The 12,642-nt window shown below is 41.4% G+C and overlaps 1 protein-coding gene across 1 annotated transcript; it reads right to left on the reverse strand.

The window, feature by feature from the left end:
* Positions 1–819: 819 nt before the first annotated feature.
* On the reverse strand, positions 820–10,742 carry LOC141108978 (growth hormone secretagogue receptor type 1-like). Its single transcript, XM_073600934.1, has 2 exons — positions 9,836–10,742; positions 820–1,422 (listed from the first exon to the last, which is right to left on the reverse strand). Exons 1-2 carry the CDS (start codon positions 10,740–10,742, stop codon positions 1,121–1,123), a joined length of 1,209 nt encoding a protein of 402 aa, XP_073457035.1. The 3' UTR covers positions 820–1,120.
* Positions 10,743–12,642: the final 1,900 nt, after the last annotated feature.

Consider the following 12,642-nt stretch of genomic DNA (forward strand, 5'->3'; position numbering starts at 1 on the left):
CATGCTGCCTTATGTCGGTGGTCAGTAGGAGGAAGAATGCCCACTTACATTGGCGGTCAGTGGATAAAACAACATCCACCTACACCAGCCTTTTTCAACCAGAGTGCCTCCAGGTTTCTTCAGGGGTGCCTTGGCAAAATGGTTAAAAATTGCCCAAACAAAATAAAGGACAGAGACATGGATAGATGGGTGAATTTGCATTGAATATTAAAAGTGAATTAAATAGCATTTTCGGCTTGAGGTACTCAGATAAAGTTTAGTTTCACTTTATATGTTACCTCAACATATATCATATTCCTGATATGTGTCTGTTAGTATACACTTGTTAAAAAGGATCTCCTTTTTTGGTGATGCATTTTCTGTTCCTTTTGAAGAAGGTGCACGTCTCATGTGCTTTTCTGGAAGACTCCTGGAAATCACTGGTAAGTTTAACTCTGTATTTATTTTCACCATCACAAGTCTGTGTACTTAATAGGGAAAATTTCCCTTACTTCCCCTGTCCGTGAGACAGGAAGATAGAGGAAATCTCCCCAGCAGTAAAACCAGACAAAATTGTATCCTTTGTTCACATCCACCAAAAATTCAAAAATATATTCTGATTAAAATTTCACTTTATGAAGAAGGGTTTTACATTTCTGCCATAAAAAAAGCAGAATAAAATGGAGTTTAGGTTATTCATTTAATCAAAAATACCATCATTTTTAATCAACCTTTTAGAAACTTGAAGTAGAAGCTTTTTTTTTTTTTTTCTAAAAAAAAAATGTTCATTCTTTTATTTTAAGCCGCTGTATGGCACTACTACGCATCATTGCACTAGACTGGCTTCTTGATGTTGGCACATCACATCATCAGAGGACTATGTATGGCACAATATGTCAGCAAGGCTGCTTCTAATCTCAACCGGGAGGCACAGTTGGGAGACTGTGGTCACCCTTTAACTGGATGTGCCTGAAAATTAACCTTTATGGCAGGATCACCATGTATTTTTTTTTTTTTTTTAATGAAAACTGCAGCTTTCAAAATATTGAAAACAACTCTTATTACAGATTACTGTACATGAGATCTTCATGACAAGCAGTAATATATTTATGTATATTTTTTTTATTAGACATTGAGGAAATTACTTGAAAGAAGTGATCTCTGTCCCTTCCATAGATGCCTGCTCACTCCTTGTGCTGTTCCTAAGCTGTGAATGTTGTCTTGGTTTGAAGATCTTGCTCATGGCAGCCCTGTATTTCTGTGACATAATGTTGTACAACATTGGATTAATGGAGGCGCTCAGGTAGAAAAGAACCATAGATATGAGGTTAAAGTACTGTGTAAAATGATAAAACACAAATTCTCCCATTCCTGTCCAGGCAAACAAGAGACGACCAATGTGGTAAGGAAGCCAGCACAGCACAAAGGAGAGAACGACGAAAGCTGTAAGAAACCAAAATAGAACTTTATTGGTTGGTTCTCTGGTCCCCAAAAATCAAGAATGCCCAAATAGCAGACATTACTCTTTGTTTTGGGGGTATTTTTTGCATAACATTAATAAACACTAAATTAATGAAAGGAAATTATGAAATGTCTCTCTAGTTGGTACATATTTAAGTAAAATAACCAAAGATGTTCTTAAGAACGGAAGATACTTGGAAAAAATGGGTATGACTAAAATGGCTCTTTTAAGTTTCTAAGAGAATTTAAATATTCTGTTCATTTAGATCAGCCTTTCTCAACCTTTTTATCCTAGAGGAACCCCTAAAAAAATTTTCAGGTCTCGTGGAACCCTTACCAAAACCAGTTCAGCTGAGTCAATAGGAAAAATGCATCATAACTGGTGGTCAGTTGGAAAAATTCCACCCTTACAGGCAGTTAAAAAGATCATTGGTGTTATGCCGCTGGCTTTACCAAGTGACATTGGCCCTGGGAATATGCTTGCACTATCAAATGGTAGGTCAATCGGCCACAGCTCAAGGAACCCCTAGCAATCTGGAGGAACCCTGGTTGAGAATGGCTGGTTTAAAGTATATCAACAACATATTTTAGTAGTGTGGGAGGATAGGAACCCTTGTTGGGTTTTTATTGTTTGTATTCATTTTGGGGAAATGCACTCCGTATTTGTTCTGGGAACCACTGTTACTAGGACTGAAAGTGAGGGAAATGTTGAATTTCCATTTATACAGGAATGAAGGGGAAATCTAGGTGAGAATTAAGGGTAGATTTGGCTCACTTTGGAGAGATTTGCTCAGTTTTGGCTTTATATATATATATATATATAGCTTCAGTTCTATACTTGCTGCTCCAGTATACAAGAGATTCTGTCAGTTTGCCCAATCATAACAAAGAGGGTGGCATTTCATTTGTGTTTTGGCGTTTGCCTGCACTATGGTTCTCATGTAAAGTTTCCTATGAGCAACGATAGACAGTCAAAAATGGGCTCCTGTGCAAAAAAAATTTTTGGGCCTTCAATTTAATAGCTGTCCACGCACGCTTATTCCTTATGTAAATTTAGACAAATAACCCAAACCACGAGCAATGTTGGGGCATCTTGAACAATGCCTACCTTCCTTAGAAGTGAGCAGTGTCTAGGCCTATGTGACAACAAGAGGGGGTCCCAGCTCTCACCTGCCCTACATATAGTATAAACTGGTGCACTGCATTATGGCTGCAGTACCAAGATGACGCTGCTTTTGAAAACTGACTCCTTAATGCTTGTATTATGTGGGATACCCCGAAGCAAAAAATGTAAACCTGTACTCCAGGAAGTTCCTAAGAGGCTTAACATTTTTCTCACAGCTCTAAAATTAGCAAGCTCAAAGCTGAAATGGGGGCTAAACAAATATTGCTTGAATACAAGAAGCATGTATGTTCTTACTTGAATATAGATGTATTTCTTCCAGATCTGTGCAATAATCCAGCATAAAATAACTCCTACACATGACCTCTATGCAGCAGTTTCCCATATAAATAAAAAATGGTCACTGCTGCTCTCTCCCTTTGCTCGGGGTGAATAGTCTTGTATTCCCCTAGGGTCCCACCCACAGCTTTGCTCAGGGTATGTACAACATATCCTTGATGCCACTGCTACTTTTTACAAGGTATTAACCGGGTTTGCAACTGTATTTAGCTTACACAAAGTGGATTTTATATCTTTTGATATCGCTTATTGCTATAAATGTCTCCTTATTAAAGCCTTTTGCATATCAATAGACAGGTTTCAACAAAATAAAAGCAATCAAAGCACATTCTGCTGTGAAAGCTTTTGATTATCTGGCTACAGTGTGTTCTCTACACTTGGACAGAAGCCTAAATCATGACCCGTTTGTTAGAAAAAGACATTTTATGGTTTTGTCCAACAGTAACTCCGCTAGTAATTGCTATCACACTGTAGAGCAGGGTTTTTCAACCGGGGTTCTGCAAAGAGTCCTCAGGGTTGCCGTGGGCACATCCTGGTCTGAGCACTACTCTGTGTAAACGCCTGTGCAGTACGTTTCTGCAAGAAAAGAGCACAGCCCGCGCGGCTCTCTCCTGCCTGCAGCTAAGGCTTGGTTCACGCCTATGCGAATTGAATGTGGGTTTCCCCGCATCCAATTCGCATAGCAGGAGAATGTGACTGGCTCCCTATTGCTGCGGAGCGCACTGCACAGAAAGGCTGTGCATCTTTGGCTCCTTTTCAGGGCCGAATTCAGGCATAGCGTCGTCCCTGAAACGGGGGAACAGGGACGCACAGCGCTCCTGTGCGATCCACAGCAGGCTCCAGTGTAAACCCGACCTAAGTGTACTATTGCAAAGCAGAAAGCTGTGTTGGCCACCTGCCCGTGTCCTACAAACTGATGGCATCATTGGTTGTTTAGGACAGGTCGAGTGGCACTACAGCTTTCTGCTTTGCTGGTAATAGTGCACATAGCTGCAGAAGGGAGGAGAGAGCTGTGCGCGCTGTGCTCCCTCTCTCCTTGCAGAGCCACACTGCACAGGTGTTAACACACACAGCCCACAGTTGGGGAACGCAGAGTGGGAGGAAAAAGAGCAGCAGCTGATCATATTTTACTGGGAGAGGATACAGAGCAGTAGGTAGTCATCCATTTGGAAATGAAGGAATAGAAAGCAGCGGCGAGAACTGACTGTGAAACTGGGGGGGGGGGGGGGGGACACTGCGGAGTTAAGCACAGCCCACATTTGTTCTGGGAGAGGGGATTGTGATGGGTGCTAGGAGGGGGGATTTGAGGGGGGTTGTGCTAGGAGGAGGAAATTGGGGGGGGGGGGGGGGGTTGTGCTAGGAGGGAGGATTTGGAGGAGTTATAACCTAAGATCACTGAGCTTTGCCTCACAGACTACGTTTTGGGGCTTGTTCACTCCAGGTGCAGTGAGGATATTGTAGGTTTTCTTGTACCTCACAAAAATGTGCTGCCTTTTGCAGTTGCATGTGGGTGAAATTATTTCTTAATGACACCCCACGCATCTAGCAAATGCGTGTACATTCGTGCCCATTAAAAAAATATGACTACGGCGAACACGTAAAAAAGCGCACCTCCTGGTGTGAACGAACTCTCAGATTGATGGGATTGTGCACAGTTCTAAAGGATGCCCTGTCTGAAAAAAGGTTGAAAAACACTGCTGTAGAGTACATTGCTTTGATGGACATATGCGAAGTGCTTGCTTTTTTTTATTCTGGCCTTCAGCATGAAATGAAGAACATTTCATGGACATATGGAACTTGCATTTGGATGGATTTTTTGTAGTTAAAATAATGTTGTTTTTCTAACTTTTATCATGAAATGAAGGATTGTCAAAGGACAAATTTTGTTTTATGTCTGTTGGTTCTAGACAACACAGCTCCCATTAAACATTTTCATCCAATCAGGCATTGAGTCTTCTTCCACCTACTTCTTTTTGACAGGTGTTTTCAACATTCATGGCAGGTATTGCTGTAGCTCACAAAAAGAACAACCTGAGATTATGAAGTCAACTGTTGACCAGTGCCAATTTTATACTTCCTCTCCTCTACTCTAGTCCAACTTTTCTTTACTCCCCCCACCCCCCCTCTGTTACTGACTGGTCAAATGGTATAGCCACACAAGGCATGCAGAGGCTGGGGAAAAAAATGCTAAAAGAGGCAATTTGCCTCGGTACATAAGTACTCATGGAACCAACTACTGAAAGAAAAGGACAAAGTGTCACCCTATTCTGCTAACAGTTTGATTCTAAGTGTGTGGACTCGGCTCGCAACATGAAATTAGGGCTCCTTCTGCACTCATTTATACCTAGGGCACCAGTAAAAAGACTTCCCCTGCAGCCAGCACTTAACCCTAATTTTTGATGCTCTGGCTTATGGGCAGTACCTTGGTGTCTTGACATACAATGCAGGGATAGTGGTCCTGCATTTTACTTGACATCAGAGTCTCTTTGAATGCTAGAGCGTCTTAGAGAAGAGACTGCGGCGGCCTATCTAATAAAGAGGGGTTAGGTAAGTAAAAGTCCTTGTTACTGTTACCCTGGGAATAAATGAGCATTTAACCCTTGCAGTGCAAGAGAATCCCCGCTGCAAGGGAATTTTTTGTTTTCCCTGGAGTTCGGCTTTAGGGTTTGTGTTTAGCTGTTTTCCCATTAAAGGCAGGACAGAAAAATGTGGCAGTGTGTCACTGTTTTGCATGGAATGAGTAAGGATAGGAAATACTAAAAGGTATTTTTAGGAGACGTTCACATTTATGTAAATCATATGTGTTCCCACACCTGCAGGCAAATCGTGCTACTCTTTAGCAGACACGCAGGGATGCTATTAATTTCAGTGTAGAGATGCTTTTGAGATGGTGCAGGGACTTTTTTTTCCTGTTTCCTGCAGCTACAGCAGCCTGTTCAAATGAATAGGCTGCAGAGGCCACGCAAACTTGGCATGCAGGAAATGGCTAGATGTGAACCTAGCCTTAGAAAGGTTATGCTTGTTTTAAAGCACATTGCCAGATGAGAAACTTTATCTATTATTTCCTATCTGTTCATCAATGTCAAGAAGTGGTTACTATATCCCTGGTCGTATAAGGGCTTGCTTATGCCAGTGGACGCACATTATGGTTCGTATGATGTGTGTCATTATAACACATTGCAGCGTTGATGATTTAAAGTGTTATTTCAAGTTAATAAACTTAATTTAACTCAACAACAGCACTTTGCAATGCGCTGCCGAGCGTTGTAATGCCTTGTTGTGCACTGGGTTGCATAAAAGTGCAGACTGCAACTCAACACCAAAGAACTTGAACAACAAAGAACAGGGCACATTTCTCAGTGCCTTTGCATTGCCAATGCACCTGTTATGTACGAAGGAGCCCTGAATGATAAATTATACAGCAGTAGCTGCTTTCGTATTTTTACCTGGATAGGTTTTATTTAATAGGGTGTTTTCAAAAGCATGTGCAACCAGTGTGCCCACAATATGTGAATTAGGAAACAATCTCTCAACAAGGGACATTTATTAAAACCGGTGTACAGAGAATCTGGTACAGCTATCATAGTAACCAATCAGCTTCTAGGTTTTATTATTTAATTGAACAAGCTGAAGTTGAAGCTGATTGGTTACCAGGGACAGCTGCACCAGATTCTGTGGATGATGGGTTCTGCAGTACTTTGTCCAAATAAATTCAGTAGTTTAAATTTTGACTAATAAATTACAAAAAAAAACAGCACTAGGTATTTCTTTCTACTTATAAACATAAAGGATTCTTTGGAAAACATTTGTACAAAAAAGTACCACTAATAAATGTCAAGGGGTACTTGATAATGTAATCTACACCAGTGGGTAATCATTTTTTTTTATAAAGTAGCACATGCTTTATCATTTTTGGTACATACTGGAGAGTTAAACCACCTGACCTATCTCTATGGTCTAGCTCTATCTCTGGTGAGATCTCTGTAATAGTGTTCCTGTGTCCATTATTACAGGGTCCCTATACCCATGACTAATTTTTGTTTACATTTTATACTGTATGGTCAAAAGTTTGTGAACATCTAACCATAACACTTAATACCTTATTGATACCTCAAAACCACAGGCATTAATATGAAGTTGCTCCCCACCCTTTGCAGATCTATCACACACTGTTCTCTTAAGGCTTGTACACACGGTACGAAAATCAGAAGGGAAAAGTCTGAAGACGAGCTATCTGCGCATTTTCGGATCGTTAGTACAGTGCTTTCGACAGACTATTTGACTTTTACGTCAGACAAAAGCTGGATGTGTAGGCTATAAAATTTTTGTCTGATATGAACGCAACATCTGATTTTCAAATGGTCAGTACAGAAATCCGTCACACAAAAGTCGAAAGTACAAACACGCATGCTCGGAATCGAGAAACGACTGGGAAGAGTTTGGTCTTGTAAACTACCGCTCGTAATCTAGTATTAACATTCGTGACGCGGCAATTGAATGTAAAAATTCTCATCTTCTTTAACGGGATAATAATGAAGCTGCTTTGCATGTAGTTATGCCAAAAGTATTTTAAAATGCATTTGTTTTGTATGATCTGAAAATCGCGAATCAACGCTCACCAAACTTCTACTAGCATGAAATTAGCAGAAGGGCCCCAAAGGGTGGCGCTTGAGAAATGGACTTCCTCTTTATACTCTCATAGTACGTCACTACGTTCGTGTTTGTCAAATACGGATAATTAGTATGCTAGGCAAAATTTGCACACGCCCTTTTGACAAAAATCAAACGCTCGGTCGTCCAACAATCAGACCATGTGTACGAGGCCTTAGACCCCATACACACAGATCTTCTGCAGATTTGTCTTCAGATTTACCAAAACCATATAATATGAGGTCAAACCTTAGGAGTTTCAATTTGTATGCAATCAGGCAGGCCTTTGCACTACATAGTTTTGGTAAATCTGAAAACAAAAATCTGCAGACAATCTAATAGTGTGTATGGGGCTTAAGAAACACTTTTCACAAAATTTTTTAGTTTGTTGAAATTGTTGCCCTATCAACCAGAACAGCATTTGTCAGGTCAGGTGCTGATTTTGGACAAGAAGACTGGTTCACAAATCGGCATTCAATAGGATTGAGGTTAATGCTCTGTGCAAGTCACTTGAGTTCTTTCACATCAAACTTATTGAACCAGGTCTTTATTGACCTAGTTTTGTGAACCGGAGCAGAGTCATGACTGAACAGCAAAGGGTTTTCCCCAAACTGCTGCTTTAAAGTTTTAAGTACTCATGTCCTAATATCTTAGTATGCTGTAGCAATACCAGTACCTTTCACTGGAAACAGCTGAATGCAATAATTTGGAAGGGTGTTCTTTTACTTCTGGTCATATGGGTGGGTGTGATGGTTAGGTCTTCGCAACATTTTGGCCCCTTTCACACTGGGGCGGTTTGCAGGCATTATTGCGCTAAAAATAGCACCTTCAAACCGACCTAAAACTGCCGCTGCTGTTTCTCCAGTGTGAAAGCCCAAGGGCTTTCACACTGAAGCGGAGCACTGGCAGGAGAGAAAAAAAACTGCAAACAGCATCTTTGGAGCTGTGAAGGAGCGGTGTATTCACCGCTCCTGCCCATTGAAATCAATGGGGCAGCGCGGCTATACCGCCGCTGTAGCGGCACTATGCGAGCAGTTTTAACCCTTTTTCGGCCGCCAGCGGGGGGGGGTTAAAACCGCACCGCTAGCGGCCGAATACCGCGGCAAAAACCGCCGACGCCCCCACTGCCCCAGTGTGAAAGGGGCCTTAGACCATATATTGCTCACTCAAATCACCACGCTCCACTTACAACAAAAATACCCTTTTTCGGTGGACTAGCCCTTTAGTAAAGTTGTCAAATACTTTTAGGGTCTATGCACACTGGGCTTAAAAAATGCTGCTTCTACAGGAATTTAGAATTTTGCCTGTAGAAACAGCTCAATTATATCCTATGTGTCCATGCACATTAGGACATTTAGGGACATATTTTAAGCTCAGCTTTTAGAGGCAGGCATTTTTGAGAGAAGTTTACTGGCCAAAAAGTGACGCAGTGGCGAATCGCAAAAAGTGCTCTGCTCAGGAAGGGGGTAAAATCTTCCGGGGCTGAAGCGGTTAAAAAAGGCCTGGATTATTTCCTTAATGTACATAATATAAGTGGCTACTAACATTTATAGGTAAAGTTGATCCAGGGAATATCACATTGCCTCTCAGGAGAGGAAGGAATTATTTCTCCTGCTGGAGAAAATTGGATCATGCTTTGCTGGGGTTTTTTGCCTTCCTCTGGATCAGCTGTGAGTTATGGGAGTCTGGGTTATGAATATCTTTCATAAAGGAGAAGAATGAAGGTAAATGTGTGGGCCATAACAACTTTTCAAAAAATTACAGCTTGAATGTACCTGCTAATGATTACGTTGCTTCGAACACTTGAAGCATGTTGTAGAATTTTTCACATGCAACTCCAGGTGAGACCAGGCTCCATAATCACATCTAAGGTGCTGGCTTGGCTCGTCTCTACTGGAGACCAGCTACTGGAATGCTGCACACTGATAAATGAAATAGTATTCTTCCCTTATTAAAATAGCCAGCAGAAACACGGTGTATTCTGACATGTTTCACGATAGGAACAGTGCCGTTTCAATGAAAATATTGCTGGTACAACAATGTTTATGGATGAACATAATGGGATTTATTTACTAAAGCTGGAGAATGCAAAATCGGGCTCAATTCTGCAAAGAAACCAACCAGCTTCTAGGTTTTATTGCCAAAGCTTAATTGAACAAGCTGTGGTTAGAAGCTGATTGGTTTCTATGCAGAAGTGTGCCTGATTTTGCACTCTCCAGCTTGAGTAAATAAATCCCAAAGCTTCTTTATTGTGCAAAATCTTACAGATGTAGAACAACTTACCCAGCATTTTAACTGTTTGTTTATGGTGTTTCCCTCGGTTTATGGCACTTGGCTCCTGAATGCCATGTGTGTTCCTCGAAAGCTTCTTACAGATAAGTCCATAAAGTAGAATTAGAAAGAGAGTGGGTATGAAAAAGTATATGGTGGATATCCAAGTGACAATCCGCAGAAGACCATTTTGGGTGGAGCTTTCCAAGTGCCTGCATTCCATAGTTTCGGCAGACTGAGTTCCAAGAGGGTGTTCTACACCAAACAGAAATAAAACTGGTCCTGAAGTTACCAAGGCAATGGACCACAAAATACCAATAATAATTTTTATCCTCTTTTTAGTGATCATAATCTTGGCCTTCAATGGATAACAAATTGCCAGATAGCGCTCCACACTCATGGTAGTGATGTGAAGAATAGTACTGTGCGTACAGGTCTCGCTCAGGTAGATCAGAAACTTGCAAATAAAGTCCCCAAATATATATGGCTTGTACTTCCAAATCCTGTACAGATCTGAGGGCAGACCAAGGAAAATAAGAATGTCGGAGACAGCCATACTGAAAAGGTACATGTTAACTGTAGATCGCATGTCTCTGTACCTCTTGAATATAAAAATTGTTATCAGGTTCCCTGTCACACCCAAAACAAACAACGCAGTGCAAATGATAGTAACTGGAATGAGGATTTCAACTTCAAACAATGAAGATGTATGGTCCACAGTGTCATTTGTAGAACTTCCAGATCTGTTATTTGTATTATTAACACTCATGTCTTCCTCTTGATCTTGCCAAAGATTGCTGTTTGATGAACAGTCCTTAGAAATACGCCTCTTAGCCAGCGTTTCCATTAAATGCAGCATCAAAGCATAAAATGTGTGTGGAGGTGGGTCAACTTGGCACAGTAGAGCAGTAAGCGGCATCCTTGAAAAATGCCATTAGAAATATGTATTGCCAGTTTCGCATTGTTCCTATGTGGTTTCTATGCATGGTTCATCCCTTAGGCTTGTTCTCTAATAGGAAAAGAGTGCCACTAATGCTCCCATGGATCTCCCCTTATTTGATAAAAAAAGTATTTTAATGTTCAATTAGCAGATTAAAAACATGCCCTTTAGTACTTTAACAGTCCATTAACCTCTGCTAAATCACATTTGTCACAATTTTTGAGTGAGTGTCTTTATTGTGCTTTACATCAAGCATGAAAGATAAATATGCTTTTTTTAAAAACAATCTATCTTCACTTTCTGTCCTTTAGGCTGATGATGTTGCCACATCACAAAGGTTTAAAGAGTAATTTAAGAAAATACATGGTCATATAGCAAGCCTAAATTCTCAAATTTCTTTCTTTTTTTTTTTTTTTTTTTGCTGCTGAGATCTCTTGATGAGTGCTGTAAGGGTCTGGCATTTGAATTGTGAGATTTTTGCTATGTACAGTAAGTGCACAGTTTTAGGGCTCAGTTTAGTGTTTGAAACTAAGTTTGGGGCTAATTTAGGGTCAAGAGCTGGGGAGACCCTTTCAAAGGTTAGGTTTAGAATCAGAGTTAAGAGGAAAGATAAGGTTAGGTGTCAGGATTAGGTTTTGTGTTAGAGGTTCATTTTGAGTAAAGTTAAAAGATTATGTTAACCACTGAATTAATTGGGCTGCGTAGGACCCAAAAAAAAACCAGCGCACAACACCATTCCAATTTTATCCTGCTCCTAATGCATCTAAAAGCTCATGGCAATTGACCAAACCAACTAAGATAAAAAAAGGTAAAAAGAACATTTAAATGATAATGATAAAAGAAAACAATGGCAGCCATATGGTACACACAATCCTGAGGGTAATTGTTTAAGTGAGGATCTAGCACTAGCATGAAAGAAAGTAATGTGGGTAGCCCAAAAATCCTAATATGCAGTGATCTAACTATGAGGGTGCTGTTTTTGGACCAGAGCGTGTGCTCTCTTTAATCACTGAAAGACAAGAGCGCAAACCCCATAGTGTAGTACAGGGGCGGCCTGTCCATTAAGGGTGCAGGGCACCGCCTCCTCTCTCCAGCCACCCCCTCTATGAATAATGGATAGATTCATGCATAGCATGAATCTATCCCTGGCTGCCACGCCACCCCCTATTCAGGCATCCGGCCCCTTTTCAGATCCCGGGCGCCTGAATTATAGCGGCAGGGTGTATTTTTGAAGCACCTGAACTCGGAGCGCAAAGCATTGCGCTCGGAGTCCACCCAGGTGTGTTTGAAAAGCGAATTAATATTCGATTTTCTAACACTGAACCGCCTCTCCGCCAATCAGGAAGTGCGGGTCTGTTACCTGTCACCTGATTGGCTGAAGGCACAGGCGCTGCTATTGGATGCCTGTCAGGGGGAGGGGAGGAGATGCATGGAGGACACAGCTCGCCGCTGCCTGACCTGCTGCAAGGTCCCACAGCTCACCGCCGTCACCTGCTGCCTGACTCGCCACTGAGATAGGGTAAGTGCCGGTCAGATGGTGAGCGGGCGGGGGGGTCACAGTGGCAACTTTTGATGGTCACAGTGGCTGCAATTGATGGCACAGTGGCTGCATTTGATGGGCACAGTGAGGCTGCAATTGATGTTTATTTTTCAGTATTTTTCAGTTTATTTGCGCCCCCCCCCCAAAAAAAAAAAAGTGAGCTCCAGCCACCACTGGTGTAGTATATTAAGCAGAAAGCATCTATTAAATTAATAAAATACACTCACAAAGATAACATGTTCTAGGCATAACAGTCTGGGTTGCCTGGAAGTCGGGAGTAATGGAGTGTAAACGAGGATTCCTGTCTTGGCCGCTGGCAAGGGGATGAGAGTACACCTG

The sequence above is a fragment of the Aquarana catesbeiana genome, linkage group LG09 (genome assembly GCF_042186555.1).
Source record: "Aquarana catesbeiana isolate 2022-GZ linkage group LG09, ASM4218655v1, whole genome shotgun sequence".
Lineage (NCBI taxonomy): Eukaryota > Metazoa > Chordata > Amphibia > Anura > Ranidae > Aquarana > Aquarana catesbeiana.

Excerpts from the sequence above, each read along its gene's own strand:
- LOC141108978 (XM_073600934.1), bottom strand. The coding sequence starts at position 10,742 with ATGCCGCTTACTGCTCTACTGTGCCAAGTTGACCCACCTCCACACACA. Across the intron at positions 1,423-9,835 it reads ACAAACAGTTAAAATGCTGG|CTTTCGTCGTTCTCTCCTTT; the intron begins GTAAGTTGTTCT and ends GGTTTCTTACAG.